Raw genomic sequence first — 26,070 nt, 5'->3', positions numbered from 1 at the left:
TTGGGAAATAATAAAGTATCCCAGTCTAAATACACATGCTCCATGAATTCACTTTTTTAATTGAGCAATTTTGTAGTTGAAAAAATTACATACGAATACAAAGGTTAATATGACTACATAACCTTGACAAATACAATTATGATAAATCGATAAGTTAACACCCTCGACGATGTCTCAAAAACCACATTTTGAGGGGTAAGTAATTTACACGTAGCCAAGGAAAATCTTATCAACTTAACATGTGTGTTTCACCACTCAGTCTTACAGCTTTGGAGAGAAAATGCCCTTGCAAAAGAGAATGGTTGATTAAACGACTTGATGTAGGAAAAACCGGACAAATGAAATATGAATATTACTGTATTCCAGTTCATAATAAGTATTTTAAAACAATTATTGAAGTTATTAAAAAAGGATTCCTAAAGAATAAAAATAGGAGATGTGAGGACACTCGTATTATGTACATAGGTATAGATATATTTATTTTGTAGTTATTAATAATAGTGGAAGTTGATGACAAATGATGATATAAAATAGAGATAGATAGAGCAAATTACGATAATTAATTAATATTAGTAGTAATAGTAATAGAATAAGTAGAGTTTATCGGGTTTGATGGTGATGATAATAGGGTTTTTATATCTACAATTTTTTCATCATGTGATGATTATAATAATTATAATGTATAATTATTCATATTTTATAATATAATACAAAGGAATCAAAAATCATGATAAATAGAGCATCATTCAAATAATAATATAATAACACATAATATTATCTATATATAATAATATTTCCTTGACTTGACTTGATTTTTTTTCTCACAACCCTCTAAAAACATACAATATACATATGGCACACTTATATAAATATATATTATTTATACGTACACAAACATCTACATTCATCTATTTATAATTTTATGTTAATGATAACATGTTATTATATTATATTATTAATATTATGAACCATTATCGTAGTAGTAAAAAACCACACTAGCGACTACCATCATAACACCGACACCAAATGAAAACAAATTCTCATAAAGGTATTTTCGACGAATATTATATTCCTCGGACTCCCGTTGCTTTCTCTTTATATACTCTAAAAACCTCATAGTGTTTTGTTTCTTATCCTCCTTCAATTGACGGCGACGAAGTTCTTGCACTTCCCTACAACAGAAATGGTAAATGTTTTTAAAAAAGTTGTGTACGAAATGATCAAACTAGGTTCATATCATCGTGGGCTTAGACTATTATTGTTAAATATATCGACGCAGTAGTGGTACTGGGTAACTGACGCAATTAAAACGATACTATACAAAATTAGTATTAGAGTTGGTACTTGCAAGCGCCATATAGTCCTAAGAAAATGGCCCAAAATGACTTAACTTCCAAAGTTTTAGGCTATACCCCTCCCCAAATGCTATTTTCATTAAAAAAATAATATTGATATTTAAAAAAAGATCTTAAAATTTCCGAGTTACACGACCCTTCCCCTTTCCCCACACATAATATCATCTGGACGTCTCTTTAAGTACATACATGTGAGTTGTCCCCATCGACATATTTCTGAATCTTTATTCCAAAAAAATATGGATAATATTATTTCTAATATTGTAATGCTGATTTGGTCATATTTTCATGGAATCCTGTCTTAAAAAATACCCCAATGTTTATATACAAAATGTATTAGGTATTTCTATACGCAATATATGCAAAAAGTGGACTAAAACCTAAAAATATACAGAATATTGCACCTTTTCCTCTCCTCCATTTTGTGACTATTGAGTATAGTCGCAGATTTATCTGATGAATCAGTCTTGGTTTCAACTCTGTTTTCCTTAGTTTCGTCTACATCATTTTTATCTGTAGAAAGAGAAAATTGAACAAAATAAATGATTTAACAAAATCTACTTTAATATACCATTGATTTTTGATTGATTGTGAGTTGTGGCTCCATTGGTTAATTTTGTAGTACAACTTTTCAAAGAGTCTGTTCGAGGTGGGGGTAAAGGTGGAGAAGTGTCATCATCATTAACCACAGTTGGGGTGAGGGAAATGTCATGATCTGGAAACATACATGTAGAAAATAAAGAGGGCGGAAATAAATAACCCTTCTACAAAACTTTAACATTGGAAACATTTTAGAAATCACACAAAATACATTTATTCATTTATATTTCATTAATTAATTTAGAAATAAAATCGTGAAATAACTCACGTATTTACGAAGTATTAATAATGCTTTCCCTTCATCAATTCTGAGAAAAGAACAACGTCATTTCCAGTTTTCTATCTCCAAGAAATAGTAGATAAGAGTTCGACTCTCATTATTAATTATAAATTGAACTAACTGGTTAATTATACTAATTTTTTGGCTTTAATATATATATAAATATGTGTACATATTTGAAGGAAGGACACCAGATATATAATGAGGGAAAAAAAGTACACATTTTTCTAATTGTAATCGTCCCAAATACAACGAAAAAGCAACAAAATATTATTTAAAAAACCAAAATTATGATATGTAAATATGTAACTAAACTAAATCCATTTTCTACTAACTTAAGAAGAAGAAACTCTGGCCAATAATTAGTGGCAGAGTGGTAAGGGGGGTTCATGGTCTCTCAAGCGCGGAAAGATTACAGGGGGCGCGAAATTAATGAAAAAATTCAAATAAATTAATGAAATAGTATAGAAAAAGTCATTGAAGAGAAAAATTCAAAAGAAAAGTCTTCTCCTAGAAATGTCATTTATAAAAAAAGAAATTTAAGAAAAATGAAAATTACTCCTTGAAGACCATAAAAAAAAGTGAAGAAATATTTATCATTATTCAAAAAAATTAATTCAAATAATAGAAAAAAAGAATAAAAAGTCAAAGAATATTCAAATCGAAAGAAGATTTGAAATGTATTTTGCTAAAAAAAAATCCAAGACCCAAAATTCCCCTAACAAAGAGCTGAAAAAAAAAAGAAAAAAAAAGACATGTAAATCTTTTGCGTATTGACGCTAAAATTTACACATGACCTCATCTGTGAAAATTGTGTCATTCCCTACTGGTAATAACAGAAATAGAATATTAAAAAAATATATAAGTTCACCCTGTTATAAAAAAGAGCCAATATAATTTTTACAACAACATCAAATCATATTGTTCACTAATAAATGAATAATATAAGAATATAAAAAAATGAATAAAAAATTATGAAATAGAAGAATGATCAAATTTATTCAATACAAAAATAAAAATGACACACTTTACATTCATTCAGAGAGAGAAAAAGGCTTCCTCATCATCAATTCAACAAAGTTAAATACAGAGTCCAAACATTTAAAATGTTTAAAATTTAAATAATGTTTCAAAATGATATACACGAAACATATACTTTTCTTAAAAGCTAAAATAACACTTAATTTTTCCATTTTTGATTAAAATTCTATGATTAATTAGAATTGAAAAAAAAAATCTATTTTCATAAAAAAGAAAATGTTTTTTTTTTGATAAACTTTCTCTTAAACTATCAAAAATAGATAGAATACTTAAAAAAAGGATCTTAATACGTCCAAAAAAATACAAGTTCTGATTTTATTACTTAATATTATTATTAATATTATCAAGGGGGGAAATTGATATATTCGGTCAAATCTTTGAAACACGGAAAAGAAAATCTTGGTGTCTGAAAATAAGGAAAAAGGAAGATATAAATATCCGTCGAGATTATAATATATATTTAGTAAGTAAGAATATCATGAAGAAGAATATTTTTTAAAGTTATCCGAGTTTTTCTAAAAATGGGCATTAGATTGTCCTTTTTCGGATTAATATTTGTTAATTTTCCTGCACACAAACTTTTCCTACTGGGGAGAATCGAAAATCTGAATTTGCTTAATTTTGAGGCATCTCAGGCATTTTTGCCTAGTACCGGTCATTTTAATTTTTGGTGAAATTGGCCTATTTTAGACATGTTGTACCGTTAAAAATATAATGATGGAGTCAAAAGTTATATTTAAGTAGCTGGTTTATGAGTAAAACTAATTATGCACCCTGTTTTTTATAATTTCAGGGCTCTAAGATGTGCACAATGATTTGCAGTTCCCTTTGTTTTAGCAAACATAAAAAAGCAAAATTTAAAATAATGGTTGTTGAACAAAAATGAGGAACATTATTTTATCAAACTTTACCAATCAGTTCTTTGATTGTCCCACGAAGAAAATATTTTTGTGTATGGGGGCATATTAACAAGAAAATGGGACAGTCAAATGACTATTAAATAAGTCACAAACACAGCTAGTAATTATATAATAATATTTTATAAGAACATACAAAGTAAGCATAATTTAAAATATGATGATAATATAATAGGAGAAAAATTCTTCATTCCTCATGATAATCTAAAATTCATATAAAACTATAACAAACATTGATTAATAGTACCTCCTCCATACTCATTCATCAATGCTTTAAACTTTGATTTTAACCCCTTCATTGTCCTCGCTGGTAGACTCTTCACTGCTAGATGATTTTAATTCCTGTTCTTTTTTCTGAGACTTTGCATTCTTTTTGCTATCTTCATTGAAAGACCTTTGCCTTTTCAAAATAACTGAAGAATTTGGATCCTTGGGCTGGGGAGCTGGTTTTATCACATCTGGTTAAAAAGATATTTATCAACATCAAACTGAGACACCTAACAACTATTTTCGCAGAAATTTCTTCAGATTATAAATGTAGAATTAATTTTGACTTACAAAGCAACTTTTTTTGTATGCCCGAGTCTCATAAGTGAGATATATAGGTATTTATAAATTATTATGATTATAATCCTTGTATTACATTATAATATAAGTGGTATTCTGAAGATGAATATTTTTTTTAATTAAGTGTTATCAGCAATTTTTTATGAACAAGACATAGAATAAAATAGTTTAATTATAATTTATCAATCTTTAAAAGTTTTTTAAATGCTATATTTTCCACTTTTGCAGAAATTGGGTTATTTTTTTAAATAATAAGATAAGAAAGTATAAATATAATATTAATAAGATAAATCTTCCTTTCACCCAATGTATACCCAAAAAGTGACATATTATAATGATTTCATATTCTGAAAGTAATATTTGTGAATTTTCAAAACATATCACCAATCACTAAAACCAATTTTTTTATAGAAATGTGAATTAATTTCAACAAATTGGGAATCAACATTTAATTTATGTATGTATATATAAATATTACGTGAACAATATGACATGAGCAAGTTGAATTAAATTAATAATTAAGAATAAGCTATTATTTTTGAATAAACCTTTAGATATTTTACAAATTACATATATTACATATAAGTTAAGTACGAAAATATTAAATTTAATTTATCTAAATAGTATTTCTTTTGATTAATGGTTAAATGAAGATAAAAATAATGTCAAAAAGTAAAAACCTCAAGCCAGATTTACGAAATTCTTTGTTTTAGGGGAAAAAAGTGTTTAAATAACGTTAATACCATAAATCCATTCCACAGTAATTATTTAACCATTCATTTCTAACGTTAACAACAATAACCCTTATCGAGTTGACATTCTTAAAATAATAGGTCGTAATAACTAAAATCGATCCACTTAATAGCTGATTTATTTTTAAATGAGTTCTTACCATTAAGAAAATCCTGTGATAGTTGATTATCTCTTTTGGCTCCAGATACAATAGCGAGGTAGCTAAATTTTAACTGTTCCCATGTTTGTATTAAACCCATACGATATGTGCGTAGGTCTAACAAAATGTCTTTTAATATAACAGACGAGGGCCCTTCTTTGGCAATCTTTAATGAAACAAATTAAATAGTTAATTAAAATTTAGAAATAAATAAATTAAGGAAAAGCTGAAGTTATAAATACATATTTAGTGTTGGATTCGAGTCAAAAATTTTGAATTCGAGTTTTTGAGAATTTCCACCTATATAGTTTCTCCTTTTTAATACATCAAATTTTCTTTTTTAATAAAAGAATGGTTTTTTACTGTTCTTTTGAGTGATCATAGATATTTGACTTATCACAACTCGAATACATAACCTTATGTTTATTATTCGAATTCAAATAAAGTAGAATTGAAAAAAAAAAAAAAATCTGGTGAGTTCGCGTAACTTGCATATTGTGGGCTTGGTGAAGTCTTTGTTTGTTTCCTGAGTTCGATCAATACTCGAATCCAGCACTATAAATATATCAATACTACTCACTAAGACTAAAGAAGTATCAACAAGGCAAAAGGTGCCTGATCTTCCAATACCAGCAGAGCAATGTACTACAGGAGGTCCAACATCTTCTTCTAAACTACCTGTTTGTCGAACTGCCTGTAAAAAATTAAGAAAAGTATCTGGACAGCGTGGAACTCCAAAATCCGGCCACGCTATATATTGAAAATGTAGAACCATCCTTTCTTCATTTACGGCAAGATTGGTTATCCTGCAATTTTATTAATACAATACGTCAAAATGAGATTTGATTATGCTGATTTAACTATGTACTATAAAGTGTGAACCAAAATCATGTTCTTAATCAAACAACGAGTAAAGAACTATTTGAACATACAAACAGCGTGCATATTATAAATTCTGGGCTCAGAATAAAAGTGTAGCTAGTCAAAATAAGGTATTTGTAAAATCTTAGTCACAAAAATGAAATATACTGATTTAACAATATATTTCTTCATCGCCCATATCTCAAAATTATAATACTAATAATGTAGGGTCCATTAAAGCCGAATCTCAAGGGACCAAGAAAATGTGCGCGGATTAAAGAAATCCGCCATCGAATTAAAAATAAACACTAAAATAGAGTTTCCAGTAACCTTAGGTTTCGGTACATTTTGATACTTTTTCTACTAAAAAGAAAAATGTCGTTAACGGCGATGGAAATGCACTATGAGGGGCATCCGCAGAACTTTTGTCTGGGGTCATAAATGCAATTACTTCTTTTACAAAAGGAAATATTTAGACATATATATATATATTTTTTTTTCATATAGGACAATTTAGTGGTGGGAAGAGGGGTCAGAAATTAGGAAGTTTACTTCATCGGAGGGACATCCTTTTAAATGGCATAGTGAAGCTACACGTACCAGACCCAATATCAGTTTAATATAGTACCGTTTTATATGCATAAGTACTGCAGTATCACTATAGGTCCAGTGTACTGAACAACACTAATTTATTCGGGACCAAAATGAACGAAGCGTATATGTCCCAACAGTGTTCGACAGAACTGCATTTGAGGCCATTTCGCTCTTTTAATCACTATATACGTAGTTAGAAGTGATGAAACTCGGTGCAATACCAGATTTTTTTTCTGGGCCAATTCGGACCAATAATATTTTGGTTCAAATCTCAATTTCAGACCGTAGACCGAAATTTAATCGTTATCTAATTGTGGTCCGATTTTTTTGGTCCAAAAATATCGTGTTTTTTTTGGGGGACTTTATTGGTCAGTTAACCTATTACCTCCCCTTCCTGATTAATGATAATGCAACACATTTCACTTCATATAAAGTTATAGTGCCGGTGTTCACAATTTTGAAACAACTGACGTAATTAACTATTCATCTTCAGAATCTATCTTCACGGAATCTTAAATGATACCGATCATTGTGTAAGATCGATCCAGACAGAATTTTTATTTGAGACCAATCTGGGCAGAGTTTTTATTTGAGACCCGTCTAGACAACGGGATTTAATTAGTTCGGTCCATTAAAAATCATAACGGTATAGGATTGGTTTAATAGAATCCATAATATGATCGATGAATGATTTTAAGAAAATATTGAAAAATAACCGTAAATTAGTGAGGATGTAGTCGTTGCGTGACTCAGACTGCAGATTTTCAACTTTGATATTAACATCTTTACAAATGAATGAATCTCCGGGGTGTGGAGGCCAATATTGTTCACACTTTTTAATTCCTTTCTCCATCAATTTATTAAGCATAAGAATGGCTTTACTATTTTCATGCCACACCATGGACCAAAAGTGCCCGATGGTCAAGTCCAAAGGTCCTTGAGCAAGGATATAGCGTCGTTTAGCCCTTTCATTCCGTACTAATGATGCGTTGATATAATCACTTCGTCCATTTTTGATGTGAAGAACTACCCGGCTGTGATCGTAGGGGTGAACATCTCCATAGCGGTTTAAACAGCGATTCTCCGCGGCACAGGCCTTCAAACTAGTAAAGTCTTTATCCAGTTGAGCGGCGATGCAAATTTGCTATAATCACAATCATAATAATAATTAGAAGTCAATTGAATTATATTAGCCTAATAATAAAATCACGTGACTCAATGACGTCATAAAACAGCATTCTCTCGATCCTTCTCAGACTCTACTCACTCCCAGCCTGCATTACCTTGTAGGTCTCCTTCCAGGAGTCGGTCTCAATTATCTCCCGTATTTCTTCTTCCATCCTTGAGCACTCAGAGATACACTCTTTTAGCCAAGCATCAATATTTCCCTCTCATCATCGTCAGATTCTTCACAACTCCCTCACAAATAAATTAATAGTAAAAGATCTTTTACTGTTTCTCTCTGTCTCTTCGTGTTTCTTTTTCTTCTTCTCCTTTCCCCCCTGGATGAGTAGTTACTTTACTACTTACTAATACTAGTCAGGGAACACAGAAGTTCAAATGGAACGCGTTCTTTTTTGTTACTTGACGAGAGTGCAAAATATTTTTCTTCTATTAATTTGAATTAAAATAAAAATTTCCAAATTTAATTTTTTTTTTTAACAAAGTTTAACCATTAAACAATTATCCTTTCAATGATAATGAATATGTATTATAAATATTCATAATTTAACTCAAATTTTATGATGAAACACATATATTATGTACAATATACAGTATTATATAATATGTATCTAAGCCAACTTCTATAGATGGGCGAGAGCAAATCAATTTCCTACCAAAGTAGCATGGTTTCAAAAATCGTCGGTTTGTTATAACTTCTAACTCAGTATTTTGTTTCAATCCAATTGCATCAAAATTCTCCAATATCTAAGCTACAAATTATGTTTATAAAGTGAACACCCAACTTCATGCAAATAAAACATGAAAAAATGTTTCTAAAGTTATTCAACTGCTATTTTTCACCAAAATTTTTTGATTGATTTTTGAATTAGCTGCATTTCATCTTCAGTTGTTAAAGGAATTATTGTACATATGTTGCATTATTAAAATTGGGGAAAATAACATAGATGCGATACACATTCTATGTCATGGAAATTATAATTGCTTAATGCATAAACTTTTTATCTATCAAAAATAAAATTATTATATAAAATGGGTAAGATATGAAGTTATTGACTACATTTACTTTATTAATCTGAGTACTTTCTATTGCACTTCCGTCAAAATAAGCGCACGCCAAAAAAAGATATTTTTCCAGATATTCATTTCATTTCAGTGTTCCCTGCACTAGTAGTGTTAAGAGCATATAGTACTATAAATGATCATGAAGATATTGATTACTCACTCTTTTTCATTCTCATTCGTCTTCTCCCTTCTTTTTCTTTTCTTTTTTCACCTCTCATTGGATAGATACCTCACACGCGCTGTTCTCAGAATTTTTTTTAATTTTGAATAATATCTCTTCATCTCTTCTTTATTTGTTGCTGCTCGGTTTAATATAAATACAAGTATGTTAGATTTAGACATAGTACTTAATAATTGACTACATTATGATTTATGAGTATATACTCATGCTCAAAATGGTTCTTAGTTGTTTTTCAAAATATATTATTATGAACGACCCATTTTCTTATCTACTGTCACTGCTTTGTTGGTGATTCATTTATGTTTTACAGGTGTTTGACACATGGTGTCAAATCGTAATTCAATGTGAGGTAGCTGTAGGTCTTTAATATTATAATTAATAGGTAACACTGGAATTCACGTGGCATATATAAACTGATAGATGACTGATAGTGATTAGTAAAGAATACGTAGTAATGTTATTTATTATCCATTTATTTGGGGATTGTATAATTATTCTTTAGCGAAATAATAGACTTATTGGGAGTAGATTTGAAGCTCATTATCCTTTTGTGTGGCACAACTATCTCCCGAAATTTTTATCATATATTTACATATTTAAGAAGAACCCTTTTTATATAAGTATTTTATTAAGGTGTTTGAAGTTAAGCCTACCCCCCTCTCCCTTATTAATTAATTTTAAGGAAATTAGTGAAGTATTGGATCTCAAAGTGGGACCAACAAATAAAAGCATTGAAACCTTAGTGTCTATCAAAAATTTATCTCTCTATTGACTAGCTTTATTAAGTATCTGACCCTAAAATCTTAAAAATATGTTATGAAATCGTTAAATATTATCTTATTTCCCCGTTGTGGAAAAAAAAGTACAAATATAGCCATTTTTAGATCATATTACTTTGATTTAATTCAAATATCAGTACTTATCATTGGTAATATTCAATGCAATTTATAAGTCTTTGTAGTCATAAAACCATTTGATGAAGTTTTACCAAGATTGATTGAATTTTTTTTTGTAATGTAGTCAAGATGTCAACTTTGAGCCCCGAAAATGGTTATTCTTGAATTTTGAGGCAAATTATGCGGAGAGTTAAAAAGCTATATATATTATAAATATTGAAGTAAAATGATGTATTTTCTCGATCATTATATTTTGGTAGCCCTATTCGTTTGATTGGTGACACTTCAAACTCATGAATAAAATTCTATAAAACAATATTATATCATGGTTAATCGTTACAAGTAAAATTTAATATGACAAAATAGTGCATGAACTTAACGGAAGTAAAAAAATGTATTAGTTACTTATGAATAAAGTATTTAGGTTGAAAGACCTATCTAATTGAATAGTTACATATAAAACTAGTACACTTGCTACATCATCAAGAAGTCTACATGAACAAATAATAATAATTAAACTGGGATGAGTGCGTTTAATGAGTCATAACTCATTAATCTTGTATTCATATTATACTGTTTATAATCTTTAATAGGCTAATAATTGGGCTGAAATATTTATGTGTATCAATTGTTGAAGAGGGATTTGCATCATTCAGTAATTTCCTAATCATAAATTTTATCCATCACTACCTTCTCTACGTAAGATGATAATTCGAAACTTGGCACGTAAGTACGTAAGAGTCTTACTTCAGTTCCCCCAAAAAAGGAAAGCTGTTTTCAATAGTAATGGAAACATACATATATTAGTAGTCTCAAAACTTAAATAATTATGATCTCGTGACTTTTTAAATAAACTATTTCATGTAAACTCTTTTTTCATTGGTTCATAAGATCAGCTTCCTCAATGAGTTATTCATCGTCTGCTTCTTCCGAGAATAAAGATATAAATAATATTAGGATAATTCTCATTCGTGATTATCCTAGTCATGGAAAGAAAGTCATTTTTGATTCTGCTTCTACATTTCGTGAGCAGTTGATGGAAAATTCAAATTTGGATGAATATGATCAAATCTATGATAATTATGGATACAAAGTACGTATGTAGAAATTAATTATTTTCAAACGACACTGCTAGAGGACAAACTTATAACATCCAACATAATTGATAATATTTGACAGCTCATTAATTGTTTACAAGGTGTGTATTTTTAAGGAGTTAATTGATATGGTCGTAATATCAATAAGAACGAATATTTTTATATATACATAGGTCCGGTTGCACCAACCTAACTTAAATTTAAGATTGGAAAATACAACGTTATTACATTTTTGGCTATCTAAAATTAAAGTCGATTTGGTGTAGCGGTGCCTTAGAGTTGTAAAAAACATGACTTGAACACTTGTGATATTTATTTGTAGTTGGCAACCTGAAGAGTAGGGTTGTCAAATTAGCTGATTTTCGGCTAGATCTTGCCGATTATTAACATAAATCTAACTTCGATGACCTTTTTTTAAAATTTATTAAAAGATATGATATGAACTTTTTTGACAAAATTAATTAAATCAATGTCCTCATTTTACATTTTTATTTTTAATTTTGTCATGGAGTATGTATCCCTTCTCTAGTAACACATTCACCTACCACCTAGAATGAGTTTGTACATAATAATTTGATAACCTTTTGTTCTTGCACCCTTTTAATTTGAATACTAATTAGTTTTACCGTCGTTAGGGCATATGACAAAGAAATGACTGTTTTACCTTTAAAAAAAATAGATTTGGATTTCAAATTTTGCAGGGGTCCCTAGTTTTTTTTTCGTTTAGTGACAATCATTTGTACGCTATTACCCCATTTACTGCGAATTTAATCAGTTTGAGTTTAACAATAGTACGATATTTTAGTTCAAAATCAATTTAATAATAAAATCCCTCATCTTCATGCGAAAAGAAGAAGATTTTTGTGACTTTCTTATGCACTCCAGATTCTAGTAGTATATACGTGGAATTTATCATCAGGACTACTACGTATATTGATGTTTTCATAATTTAATAACTGTAGTAAATTGAGGTTACTGATCAGTGATCTAGAATGGCCACTTCCTATGCCAAATCCCTATAACGTACATGGCTTTTGTCAGAGATTAAAAATTGGCAACCTATTAATGATTCTGTCATTGATAAAAAATGTCTACAATACAGAAGTACTTTGGTTTGAAGCCTTTTTGCAATATTCACAAAATTGAACTCTTAGAATTTCAGTCAAAGTATTCCTTTTCTTTTATAAAAGATGACACTTTTTTCATTAAAGATAAACTACGGAAAATCATTGTTTTTTTTCATTTGTGAAATAAATTTTATTCTTTTTTAAATAAAATTAAATGGCAATATTGCTTTTTCACATTTTCGTGGTACACCAGGATGTGTTCCACATATAGAAAAAAAAAATAGAGAGGACAGAAATATGTTTGGATGACTGAGCTATGCTTAGAGCTGCATAAAATATGAACTGCGGCCATTTAAAAATAAAAGAAACCAAAAATGAACTTGGTAATTCTCACAATTTGAATAATCTTTGCAATGAGAGCAACTTAGCTGTCATGATATTTTATTAAATCAGTTTGAAACAGTCGTGTAAGGAAGGAAATAAACACAGACCCTACTCCTTTTACATATGGCATGTACATATAGACTTGAATTACTGCGATCTCGATCAAGAACTCTCCTTTAAGTCCAACAAAGTCTTACACTTAAAACTTCCGAGCAAACCTTCATTGTTACTCTCTGTAATTCCTGAGTAAACGCTTTAGTTAATTCTTCAGAGTTATATGCTCTCTTCTCATAAATTACATAATAAAAGTAATACATTTATCCAGTTCAAATTGCAACTAAAAAAAGTTCCGCACGCATTCCATGTCATAGGTTATACAACTCTAGCTATGGGCTTCACCTGACTTGAGGTGTATGTTCAGAGATATTCAATGGATTATACCACGTAAATCTTTGAATAATATTTATAATAATTTTGATTTCAATACCTCAGAATTGATCTTTTATCCCATTTTTCGTCTGAATTTGTAAAACAGACATAAGATTTTATGTCTACCATTCCTTAATTATTTTGAACTACTGATGGAAACTCCTTGGATCCACCATTTTTTCCAGACTACATTGATTATATAACCAATCCATGGATCACTTATAGAAACAGATTTTTATGTATTTATTTTTGATAACATAATTTTTTTTTTCATAAAATTTGTGGTGTTTTACTTAAACTTATTTGCATTGAATCCATCTCAGAATGATATATTTTAATTTTTTTTTCATAAAACAGGTGCACTGTAGTTTGTATGGTATATTTATACCTATGCAGTTATAAAATTACAATATTTGGTTCATAGCTTTAAAAGTGTTATTGTGCAAAAAGTTTTACAATAGCCTATTTTGACACCAAAATAACAATTTTATCTGGAAAGTACCATAAGAAAAATGGTATTACAGTCCTGAAATAAAATAAATATCATTTTCTTAATGTTTTCCTGCCTTTCCTGGAGTTATTAGGTGTGAACGAACAGACACACTTTTTTTTTTAATAATAAGGATTTGCTTTATTAATATAGAATATAATTATCCAATAAATCATCAGTATAACCTTTTGTATTTCATTAGCACACTCAGACGTAGCTATTCAATAATTAGATATTTTCACCTCGAAAATGGAAGAATAATAATAACAGATTGACAAAATAAAATACAAATTCAGGTTGCTAACAAAAACAAAAAATCAAACGTAAAAAATATTTAGGTTTCACAGACCTAAATACACTTATTACCCTTTTTTTATTTTTAATATGATGTGCTGAGCTTTATTTCGTTGCTAAATCTCATTTAAAGTCATATTAATTGTTTTATTTTGTATATGCACTCCTGTTTTCTTTTCTTTTTTAATATGACGGGTTGAGGTATAGCTACAAACACTCATTGCTACGTTGTTATTTCATATATCAAGTAGTCACGCAGTTCTAAAGGTGTGATATTATAGGGAAATTCAAAAAGACTTTCTAGACAAACTTTGTATTATTTAATTTAGAAGATACTGAGGGGAAAACTGATTTAGAAAAAATCTAATGTTTCCTTCATTATTTTAAAAACAAATTAGATTATAGAAATTTTAGTATCCACATTCCACAGTTCCAACTAAATTCCTTTTGAATTATAAATAACAGCAAAGGAAGCAATTTTTAAATGATTTGACTACCATTTAAAAAAAATGTGTGGTAGAATGAGAATTTTAATAAAAAAAAGAAAGGAAAATTTAGTACAGGCTTGTTCATGCTTCCCAGTTCCTTTGACCATATAAAAACTAGTTTCTAGTATTATATGCTTAAGCATTTCCATGATTAGACATGTAAAAATTGCTGGAATCCTAGTGAGTGTGATTAAAGGGATTATATCTTAGAAACCTGTAAAAAATTGGTAATTTTATTAATTATTCTTTCATGTTTTGAAAATTCAAATTATATCAACAGTCAAGGAGCACTACACATTTGTATTGTTAATCTAAGTTTTTCATCCAAATAACAGTCAATTTACTCAATATTTGGTCACTCAGTGCTAGAGAAAGTGCTATTTAAAAAAAAAAAATGTGACGTCTATTCTGATTCTCTATATCTACTAATTGTAATTAACTTACATAATTTATTGTATTTTTCAGCTATTGAAAACTTCAAAGGAAGATATCAAATCCTTAGCAGAACTAATGTATGGAAACTTTCCACTCAAAGATCGTGGTTGTAACTTTAAAGTATAATTTCTTCTATAGAAACTAGTAAATAATTATATTTTCAAAATAAATTAATTATTTACATAATATGCCAGTCCTTAAAATGAATTTGATGCATTCAAAGCTGGGAAAGCCATTACAGGGTGTTCAGATCAAATTTCTTCCGACTACTACCTAACTTAAAAGAACCATCAGACCTTCACACCCCGACTTTTTTTAGGAGACGGGAGCATTGCTGCTTGATGACGGCAGTTAGAGACGTATTTTTATTACAAGAGGCTCTGTTGGTAAACTATTCCTTATTATCACAGTCATCAGTTTCCTTAGGGTGGGAGGGGGTCTTAGGAAGGGCAGCTCATTGAAATCATTTTGAAGTAGTTGTCCATAAGCGATATCTGAATCTTTTTGGACATGGTCCCCGAGGCTGAAGAAATTTGATCCCTGTTACCATAACAAGAAGCTTTCCTCAACCAACTGGATGAAAAAGTAGAAAAGTCTTTCTTAATATTGTGCCCATCTGGTTCTTCCCCTTCCTTTCAATGAAAGTTCCTGATATACTTGACCTCTCATGATTTTTCATGGGTATTCCAGTCAACTCAATGATCGTGCATTTATAAATATTAAACATAGTATTTAAAAAAATTATCTCTACTGTGATTACTCTCATTGAATTCAGAGGGCTTTAACTCTATTATTAATACACTGATCGATGTAAAAAATGAACTGAAGATAGCAGTATGTGTACAAACTACACTACTTTAATCTTGTATACAATTATTTACTAATTTGGGAGAAATACCATCATTGCTAAAACGAAATGTTGATCTAAACGCTCTGTTAATGAATTTTGATGAAAAACATACATCTACAATATTCATTTAGTAATATCTGTATTTAATTATTATTAATTTCAATCAAGCTACATCTTTTCGAAAATGAGACAGATTTCATGTGGAGTACGCTTCACAAGTCATCAGACATTTCCATGTTTCTTTCACCGAACGTAAGCTCTTCCAGTGTAGGATCATCCTTTGGGAATAGTATTTCTGGTTTACATCAAGGTAACATTTAAGCGTATGTACATTACATTGGTTCTTAAAATATTATTTCTTCAAAATGTTGTGGGACATAGTTTAAAAATGTGAAAAAGTCCATATTTTTATCAAATTATACATTTTTAGTGAATATTTGATGTTAATGTCTTATCAACAACCATAGTGTTAATCATGAAATCAATATGTATATGTGTACTTTTTTTACTTCCAAAGACGTTAAAAAAAGGTTTACATCTTATGCTATACCTAAAAACGGAACTCTCAACATATGGAATGTTCATAAATTTTCCATGGTCCTGAATGGGACATTAGTAATAAATTATATAAACTTCATCCCATCCAATTTTCAGTCAACATGCCTTTTAAAATGGTTAAATGTGTATTTTGTAAGTCATTCTTCAAAAGAACCTAGTCAAATAACAGACAAACGCAATTATACAAAAAATGTATTGGTTTGACATGTCATTTTTTTTAAATGGCATTTGCCTTAACTATTAGAATGCTTAAGATTTATAGAATCATTCATTTTTATAATAATTTGTTTGTCATTATATTAAATACTTGAATATAAATAGAATTAAATAAATCCATACCTAAAAAGCAGCATAAAAATTTATAGTCTCTTAAAATAGTTTCATAATCAATTTAAAAAAATTGAAAAATACACTTACAAGATTTGGAAATTGAAAAAATGTAGATTTATTATTTTCTGCCTGCATGTTGAGGGTGTAGACATGATAGATTCGAATAACTAAAGAAAACGTAACGTCACTTAGGTCATATAGTCCTCCTCGGTTGATTTTCGTTATTATTTTAGTATATGATCTCTAATTACAAGACCTAATGAAGAAAAAAATGGTTATGTGGTACATAAATATATTTTTTTTCTTTTTTGGATAAACCTAATTATTTTTGGGGAGAGTTATTTAATAACTTTTTGAAGATGATGTGTTCATCAACATTAGTGTAACTGCTCTATATCGACTTTTATTCAAGAACCATTTTCAACGTCTCAACATTGGTTAATTTAGCCCAAACTTTATATTCCTTCATTTTTTATTAAATTACATTTTTGGACAATACCCTTTCCCAACATTTCGGAAGGAAAATATTTAAAAAAACATTCTAGTGTACACGTATATGCTATTGCCCATAATTTGCAATTATAGCATTTTAATTTTATATTTTAGGTATTTCGAATATTGATGTATCGCAATGTGACTCTGGATTTTTCCATAGTGAGTCTATGAACTTAACTTCTTTTTCATCAATCAGTGAAGGTACGTTTAAAATTTTTTTTAAAATTAAACTATTTGAAATACATTATGATTTATGGTAAAATAGGGTCAAATACAAGCCTAGCTTATATGCGACGAAGAATGAGTGGAACCAATTGTTTAATTCATCCGTTAAAGCTTAGAGATAAGAAATCCTTGACAGAGTACTCCTTACCAGAAAATCAAATCTTTGAAAATGGGAAATCGTTATCCACTCTCCCATCTTTTAAAATTGATTCTGTGGAATTTTTAAAATCTTCTCCATCGGTGAGATTGACATATTTTTTTTTTTTTAAATCGACTAATAAAGATTTTCCTTCTTACTTAATATATTGAAAACCTTCGATGTAGTCAAATCACATCATATCAGATAATAACTCACCCATTCTTGCACTCGGGATTATTTTCCTCACCAAATGTAGGGATTACATTTTAAAAAACAATTTCTTCTTGTATGAATTCATATCATTTATATCCTGTGAGACTTTAAGAGCCTATAAGAGGAGGAAGGAATTTATTCATTCAATGTATCAACTTTCACGTCAAGTGCACAAAGACTTGAATAATTTTATTGAAGAGTCCTATTTCAAACTGGAAAAGACTGCTTGGTTCCTATACGCATCTCATGACCAGGATCATACTGTAATGAGTTCATTTGTGAATGTGTTATGCAAGCTGCGAAGGCGTTTGGACACCAAAGAGACAAATTTTTTCTTTAGTACATTTCTAACTGGGGTTTTAACGCACCATTTAGGATGGATTGATACCATTGTTCCGAATGGGTTGGATAAAAGTTCTTTTTCATTTTCGAGTTCTAATCAACATTTAAAAAACTTTTTCACACTGGAACCATTTGAAGAAAATACACAATTTTGGTATAATCCTCAAAAACTTCAATATATGGATTTACACGGAAAAGTAGGGAAATTATATCCCCTATCAATTATATATCCAATAGTAACACTAGTCCACCAAGTTTGATTGAGATGCTACGCCCCTGATTTTGACCTTTATATAACAAAGTTTCTGTTTTGAGAGCCTACAAAGTGTTTTTTTAAATTTCTTTTTTTACAACATCTACATTATTTAGGGTTATCTAAATAAAGGAAAAAAAGTAAAAAATATTGTCTGCAGTTATGTTCAAGTTTCTAGATTCAAATTTGATTAAATTCTTTCTATATATTTTTCTGAATTGTTGAAAATGTCTTGTAAAAACAAATTTACAAAAAATGAAATCTTTCTATAAAAAGTTTAATAATTATATCATTTTTGATCATAATGATAAAAACTATAGACATGCAACTTTTGAGAATAGAGTATATTAAATAATTCATACTTTAAATGTCATTTAAGATTTGTTACTTGCAATTTTTTTATATAATTTTAAACATTTCTGAACCGGTTTCGTAGTAAAATTCGATCTTGAACCGGTCCTTCCTCATTTATTTTTAGAAAAGACATTTAAAGAAGTTTTTTATCAGCAAATTGATTTGAAATTTGTTTCCAAATTGGCCAGAAAAATCAGTCTCAGATCGAGTCTGAACAATAGGGCACATCATCTAAATCCAAAGGTAATTTTTTTAACTACTGTGATTAATCATAATCTAATTTATACATACCATTTAAAGCTCCGTTTTAAAATTTGAGGACACTAGAAGGAGTAACCGGAATTTCTCCGGTTTATTTGTTAAACTATAACACAAAGTTTTTGAACACTACCCTTGTTGCCCACATTCCTTGCATAGCAATTTTTTAATATCTATGATTAATTATCCCCAAGAATTAAACTTACAGAATTTAAAAGTTAATTTTATATAAAATTAAAAAAGTATATTATTTATACTTCTTCAAAATTAAAAAAAATTTTAAACAGTAAATGCAAACATTTCTTTTAAAATAATATTTTTAGTACTTTCGTCTTGCATTAAGATAAATGAAGCCTTTTTACTATCAGCTCTTCAGCATCCAGCGTATGACTGACCATAACTTAATGAGTCTTTTACAGACAAACAGATAAACTTTGCTTTATTAATATAGATAATTAATTTTAATGTACCAATTTACTCTTAAAGGTTGGATCAAATTCCAAAGTAACAAAGACCGTATTGTATTCCAAAGATGAAAACCTATTAAAGGATTTACTATTTGTTACCTCTTATTTCATTCGTTGCTCACTTGTTTATCCTAAAAAGTATGATGATACCCTATTTAAGAAATTGGAAAATGAGGAATTGGATGCATCACTCATGTCTAATTTTTATATTTTTAAAGATAATTTGTCAAATAATAGTCAAAAATCTCAAGAAATTTCAGTTGGAAGGAGAGAATCATTCAAATGTAATTTTAACTCTCTGTACTAGTGTTGGGGTTCGGTCAAGATCGGTTCCACAAAAAAATATGTCTTACTAAAAATTAACTCTTGACTGATTTTATAACTGAATTTTCGACAACTTCGACAAATTTTGAGCATCGATACAATGACGTCATATGAATTTGAAAGTTTTCTCGTATGTGTTCATCTTGTGTATGGGATACAATTTGTCCAAAGTATGAGACCGAAAAATCGGTCAATGATTTGAAAACGTTTAAATTTTGATTTACGATCTGAAACTGCGATCTTCACTAAAATGTTGTTCCATAACGTACAAAAATGACAACTTTCTTTCATAACGTTGCCCAGGAGCAACACTTCAGAAAATAGCCTCTAAATTTTATAAAAATAAATTTAAAAAAGGGATAACTTACAAAAATTATCGTTTCGTATGTGTTTAGGGACATATATTAATACATTACAGCACTGGAAATATAGGGTTTACCTGTTTCACGATTGTTTCAATCCTTTCAGTTTCAATCACTTTCATATAATTCTGTCCTGTAAATTGTAAGTAAATTATTTATTACTAGATAAATGATAAAAATTCTGTTTTATGAAATTAAATTTCCTATTAAATAAATATAATAATAACTATTACACAATATTAAAATAAAATTATTTAATTTTTGTAGGAATTATGAACCTTAACTTAATAGTTTTGTTTGAGGGCAACATTTCGTAATTTTCGTATAAATTTTTTTGGGGGTAGTATGGTTCTTATACTTAAAACCTTACGAAAAAGAAATAATTTTTTTGTTTCACCTATTTTAAAATTCACAAGAAAAAGGGTTCAAACCGAACCGAAAGAAAATATCAGTCTCAGACCGAGCCCTAACACTAATTTTTGTATGTTTTGAACCAATTAAATGTTTTTAACATTTCAGTAGATAAGTCATTCATCTTGGGAGATTCCCCTTCACCACCGTATGTCTCTCAAAGTGTGAGTCCCTCATCCTTTGGAACGCTTCCATATCCCATCGAGAATGGATTAATCTCTAATAATTATTTGAATGAAGAATTGCAATCTGCAACTATAGACGGTGTGAATCGGATTAAATTTGGAAAGAAAGTGCCAATGCCGGAGTAAATATACATATAATCCTAAGTTACTGTAAACTGTTAGTAAAATGTGATGTTTAGCTTTGATGGAGAAATAGAGGAGGAGCCGAATCAACTTCCGTGTTTATTCTTGGTGGGGAAAACTTATATGCCTGGATGCATTTGTCAAGGAATCATTCAGCCAACATCATTATCATCCTCACATTTTCAAATTTATTCGGAACGAAATCTCTATAAACATTTATTAGGAATATCCTCTCATTTGTCTAGCTTCATTCCAGAACTAAGCCAGGTGCAATTTCTTTCAGTTAATGTAGATGATGGCCAAGTTTTATTAATGAATTCAAAGAGGGTTAGAAAATAGCAGATACAAACATTTATGTATCATTTAATATGACCAAATCGAGCTATAAAAAAATTATATTTCCCTAGGAATCATTATCTAAAAATTCGGATCAGATTTTATTTTCTCCCAAAATAGCAAATTTTCTTGATACCATTGTCGAATTGGCATCTTTTGGAACGCTACCGGTAAGTTATTTGATGAAATAAATGAACTTTTATGTCAAAGGTAGGGTGGGATTCAATGGGTGTATTTCGGTTGTCGGTTAATAACTCTTCACTTTAAAAAATTATAAATTTCTTTGTTTAATGTAGCTTTATCTAACTGTAAAATTTTAATTTATTTAGGTGATTGTGTGTTGTTAATAGAAATATATATCTTAAAAATGATTTAAAAGAAAAAATCCCCAAAAAATTAAAGTTCATGAGACCTATAGAAAAAATTTAGTCAGAACTCTCTAATAGTTTTATTGAATACTGCAAGTCCGGAGTTATTATAATTTTTCGTTTTTAAATTAGATTATCTAAATAACTTTTACTAAAGTGGAGTTAAATGGTGCTAATATAAGGAAAATGAATTGAACTTTTTAAATAAAAAATTCAACAGTACTTTTTTTAAAAATTGCATTCTATACAATAATTTGAACTTCAGAATAGTTAACTTTATTGTCAAAATAATGATAAGAGTCTTTAGTAGTGTTGTCACGCTAGTTTGATTTTTTATAGGTGCTCGTTTTGTTAATATAAAGTTCATTTTTGTCATTGGGATAAAAAATGAGGAATTGAACTCCTAAAGAGAGGGTCACTTTTGAGGGTTTTTTGTACTTACAAGGCGTTATCTCCAATTCAAAAAAATGTTTTAGAAATAATTAAAAGATTATTTAAGTCTGAAAAACATGAACTTACAAAGTTTATTTTATTCTTTTTTAATTTTTTCAAACAAAAAATAATATTAAAACATATATCGTAAACAAATATTTTTTGAAAAGTGCCCCAAAGGCCACAGAAGTAAATATTCGGGTTATAAAAATCATTTTCATATTTTTGAAGATAAAATCATTCAGAAGGACAATTTTCTATATCCAAAACTTAGAATATTACATTATCGGTGGTAATTTTTTTTTATGACAAAAGGGTGCTGCAAGTACTGGTTCAAATATCAATTTAGTACCCCACCGTTTAAAATGCATCAGTACTACTATAGTACCGGCATTTTGAAAAAACTAAGTTTTTAGATAACAATGACATATTTTCTTTTAATTATCAATTTTTTTAGTGGTGAACGAACTGTGTGTACTTAACTGAATTAAATCACAATTATTAGAATTTCATTTCCTTCCAAACTAATGTTGCTTGTGTAAAATGGGTGTAAGGAAACTTAAAAAAAAATATATTTCCTCTAGGTAGTGTGACAGTAAGTAGTTTGGAGGCACAAATAAATTAAATAGAATATTATTCCTTTTTATTCATTTTTTTTAGCTCCAACTACAATTTAGAATTTTTTAAATGATAAATATACGAAATATTAATATAATTTAGGGAGTTGTATTATTTTGCCACAAGGCTCTTGATCGTTTTTTAAACAAAATAATGTCAATAAACAACTGTCATGCTTATTGATAGTTGAAACAGGTTGTAATCTAATAATCATTTGAATAGATCACATTATTCATAGGGAGATCCTCCGAACTCAAAAATATACCTTCTTAACCCCACTCTAGGGCACATTGTTATATTTGATTTGTCAAATTGTATAATATATTGAAAATATTGTTTTTGGTGTTCCAGGTTTTGATGCATATTGAAGATAAACTTAAAGAAATTTATCTCTCGTCAAAGTTGTTAGCTGACTATTTACTTATTGATGAATTAATGGATTTGAAAACTTTGGTATATAATTTAGGTTAGATTTTATTCTTATACAACATAATAGTTATATGATACATATTCATTAAGAAGAGCTTAATTAAAGTCTTATGTAATTATTATAAGCTGAAAATAAAGTAAATCCTTGTTAATATCATTCTTATGAACTAATATTCAGAATTTAACAATTATTTTTTTTCATTCGTTTTACTGTCATATTAAATAAGGTTGTATCGGTCCTTAACTCATACTTAATTTTTGGTTCCTCTATAGTTATTGTCTTAATATTAATGATTATAACGAAAAGTTAATTATATTAAAATTCTGAACATGGGTTAGTCAGATTATCCAAGATGGAAACTACGTCTTGGGACAGCAGGACGGATACCACCCAAACGTCGAAATCTGTTTTGTAGTGGTGTGATGAGAAATTTACTTTTTTGGCGAAAAAGAATGTGGCCTTCCTATAGTCTAGACCTGAAACACTGGATTATACTTTATGGTGCATATCCAGTTCAAATTCTATAGAATATCAATGCCCTTGATTGGATGTGAGCAATGAGTGTGTCATCAGCGTGTGCAGTTTACTATGTCTAAGCTTTCATTAAAAAAGATTCAATATGGATTAATAAATCGAAAAGTTAAAAGTAATTATAAAATTAAATTTTTTCACTGCCTCAGGTGACTACTAAGAGTCTTAATCAATCTTTCCATTTCTGTTTGAAAGTTGATGTTGTAAGTAAACAAAAAAGGTCTTTATGGTACCGTTTTGGCTTATCCAATACTTTTTATTGGTCCTTGAAAAAGTTCTCAGCTTTAAAGGTCCCTCCACAAGGTATAATTTCAATTATATCATAGTGATGTATTTGAGTTTACCGATTGAATTCGTTCAGTAAAATTATAAATATTTATATTACATTGTTATGTTTAATCCTTAGATTTTAAACAGACAGAATGTGCAAAAATAGTTTTATATTATTATAGATTAAGGTTGTATTAAAGTATTTACTATTATTATAACCATTGGGTATTTATACCTACAATATAGTTGAGATATCTACTTATAATTATGTCTTTAAGTTTATTCTATGGGCCGGATTTTTGTATAATTTGGAAGCGTCTATAAATATTTTTTTGGGACCGATACATTACTCAAATATTTTATCACAATTTTTTTGTAATTATTTTTGTTAATATGGTTTATAAGAGTTTTATCACATAGTAAAATACTAATATGCAAGTGTTTATATTAAAAAAAACAATATAACAAGTTATTAGAGTATTTTGACTGATCTCGAAAGTGTGAACTTCATAGTATACTTTCAATATAAATTAACTATCTCTAATTGATTATTTCAATTAATGGGGGATCTATTCAAAGTCCTTATTTCAATAAAGCTTCCCTTATGTCAACTTATTTTAAACAAAAGTTGAAGCCAATTCAAGATATCTTTAAACGAAATACGGAAAAATTTACTTGATAAATTATCTTTAACCTCAATTACTTACTAATAATAAATTATTAACCAAATGTAATATTTTTGTAGTAATTATAGTTTTTTTGTTTCATTTTACAGATCTAGATTATAATGACGTTCCCTTACTATATTCCGTTGCAGCCACTCATACCCCAAAGCTGTGTAAAAAATATGGTGTTGGACTTATTTGAAAAAAAGAAAAGAAAAAAAAGGCAATTAAAAAATAAATGATGTAGAATCTATATATAATTAACATAGTATATTTTCCCAGTAACTTGACAACTTTATCATATTGGTATTTTTATAAAAGAGGAATAAATATTGCAAATGTGTAAAATATAATTAATTAATGAAAGTATTTAAGCCAAAAGCTTATTCATCTCATCTCCAGTCAATTGACATCCATATCTAATTTCACATGACTCAATAGACTTAGTGATCTTTCCCAACTTGGAAGCAATCATGTATTCGAATTTGGGATTGGTAATAGGCGTCTCTTCCTTGAACATATCTAGAAGAACTTCATTCTCACTCTTTCCTAACTTTCCGGATGCTAAATCACAGATGAGCCTTCGGTAGCATTGAGAGGGCTCAGCAGCAGAAAGAAAGCTGAATTCAGCGGAATCATCATCATTTCCAAGAACAACGTCACGACGAGCTCTGGTATTACGAGTGTGATATGCAGAGGCCAAAAGAGCAGCCTTCTTCAAGAGCAAAAGCCCTCCAAGGATTGTTGTAGTTTGAGTTGCTGTTAAGGCCAAAGCAGCGGCTCCTGCTGTTGCTGTAATTGCAATGGTCCCTTGGGCCAATTGTGCAGTCATGCTAAGTAATAAAACAGAGGTGAAGATGATTTTGGTGTTCATGATGATTGATGAAAGATGACTTTTTGTGTTGATTAGAGGATGAACCACTTTGAACTGATATAGATCTAACATATTTCGAGATATTTATATAGGTTTTGGTTTCTTTAATATGTTGACATAAAACTGCAGATGCAATAGACCTGTGTACGAGTATATGGTCTGTAGCGCTGATTTTTACACTCGTACTGTCCACCCTCGGAGAAGCACATAGGTTCATAATGGAATACATACTTTAATATAAATACATTAAAAACCGCTAAATAAAGTCATGAACGTTCAGAAAACAAAAATAAATGATTAGAATACAACTGAAATCGATATAATTATATTAACTGTACAGACACTAATAATATATTTATTAGATAAATAAACTCCATTGCCCTGTTAGTATGTAATACTAATAGAAAATAGATAAAATGAAGTTCTCCATAGTGTCTTAATGACATAGTTATTGATTGTTTGCTATAATTTGGATTATGTTGTGCGAAAATAGTTAAAAAAAAAAGATTATCCTACTGAAATCGAAAATATACAATATACGT

The 26,070-nt window shown here is 29.0% G+C and overlaps 2 protein-coding genes across 18 annotated transcripts; one reads left to right on the top strand and one right to left on the bottom strand.

Annotated features, from left to right (window-relative positions):
• Nucleotides 1-453: 453 nt before the first annotated feature.
• LOC121117518 (tyrosine-protein phosphatase non-receptor type 1) lies at nucleotides 454-8,635 on the bottom strand. 3 transcript variants are annotated; one of them, XM_040711976.2, is made up of 7 exons: nucleotides 8,391-8,631; nucleotides 7,824-8,251; nucleotides 6,233-6,458; nucleotides 5,653-5,818; nucleotides 1,927-2,070; nucleotides 1,760-1,868; nucleotides 454-1,172 (listed from the first exon to the last, which is right to left on the bottom strand). In XM_040711976.2, the coding sequence occupies exons 1-7, from the start codon at nucleotides 8,445-8,447 to the stop codon at nucleotides 962-964; spliced, it is 1,341 nt and encodes a 446-aa protein (XP_040567910.1). In that variant the 5' UTR covers nucleotides 8,448-8,631; the 3' UTR covers nucleotides 454-961. The 3 variants fall into 3 exon arrangements, with proteins under 3 accessions (XP_040567910.1, XP_040567911.1, XP_040567912.1); XM_040711977.2 differs by lacking the exons at nucleotides 454-1,172; nucleotides 1,760-1,868; nucleotides 1,927-2,070 and adding exons at nucleotides 3,216-3,682; nucleotides 4,426-4,651 and having other exon boundaries at nucleotides 8,391-8,635; XM_040711978.2 differs by lacking the exons at nucleotides 454-1,172; nucleotides 1,760-1,868; nucleotides 1,927-2,070 and adding exons at nucleotides 3,216-3,682; nucleotides 4,441-4,651 and having other exon boundaries at nucleotides 8,391-8,634.
• Nucleotides 8,636-11,210: 2,575 nt separating this feature from the next.
• On the top strand, nucleotides 11,211-25,002 carry LOC121117696 (uncharacterized). 15 transcript variants are annotated; one of them, XM_071888733.1, is made up of 12 exons: nucleotides 11,211-11,524; nucleotides 15,146-15,259; nucleotides 16,134-16,275; nucleotides 17,460-17,549; nucleotides 17,614-17,813; nucleotides 17,898-18,464; nucleotides 19,619-19,883; nucleotides 20,808-21,003; nucleotides 21,061-21,331; nucleotides 21,412-21,510; nucleotides 23,110-23,224; nucleotides 24,765-25,002. In XM_071888733.1, exons 3-12 carry the CDS (start codon nucleotides 16,164-16,166, stop codon nucleotides 24,854-24,856), a joined length of 2,007 nt encoding a protein of 668 aa, XP_071744834.1. In that variant the 5' UTR covers nucleotides 11,211-11,524; nucleotides 15,146-15,259; nucleotides 16,134-16,163; the 3' UTR covers nucleotides 24,857-25,002. The 15 variants fall into 15 exon arrangements, with proteins under 15 accessions (XP_071744834.1, XP_040568108.1, XP_040568100.1 ...); XM_040712174.2 differs by having other exon boundaries at nucleotides 20,805-21,003; XM_040712166.2 differs by having other exon boundaries at nucleotides 11,216-11,524; nucleotides 15,146-15,235; nucleotides 20,805-21,003.
• Nucleotides 25,003-26,070: the final 1,068 nt, after the last annotated feature.

Source organism: Lepeophtheirus salmonis, chromosome 5, assembly GCF_016086655.4.
Source record: "Lepeophtheirus salmonis chromosome 5, UVic_Lsal_1.4, whole genome shotgun sequence".
NCBI classification, from domain to species: domain Eukaryota; kingdom Metazoa; phylum Arthropoda; class Copepoda; order Siphonostomatoida; family Caligidae; genus Lepeophtheirus; species Lepeophtheirus salmonis.
The sequence above is the reverse complement of the archived record's forward strand: the minus strand, read 5'-3'. Positions and strand labels throughout refer to the sequence as shown.

Excerpts from the sequence above, each read along its gene's own strand:
- LOC121117518 (XM_040711976.2), bottom strand. The coding sequence starts at position 8,447 with ATGGAAGAAGAAATACGGGAGATAATTGAGACCGACTCCTGGAAGGAG. Across the intron at positions 6,459-7,823 it reads TACATCCTCACTAATTTACG|GATAACCAATCTTGCCGTAA; the intron begins GTTATTTTTCAA and ends ATAAAATTGCAG. Across the intron at positions 1,173-1,759 it reads AAAATGGAGGAGAGGAAAAG|GGAAGTGCAAGAACTTCGTC; the intron begins GTGCAATATTCT and ends TTTCTGTTGTAG.
- LOC121117696 (XM_040712166.2), top strand. The coding sequence starts at position 11,336 with ATGAGTTATTCATCGTCTGCTTCTTCCGAGAATAAAGATATAAATAAT. Across the intron at positions 18,465-19,618 it reads ATATGGATTTACACGGAAAA|GTTGGATCAAATTCCAAAGT; the intron begins GTAGGGAAATTA and ends TTACTCTTAAAG. Across the intron at positions 21,004-21,060 it reads AAGAAAGTGCCAATGCCGGA|CTTTGATGGAGAAATAGAGG; the intron begins GTAAATATACAT and ends TGTGATGTTTAG.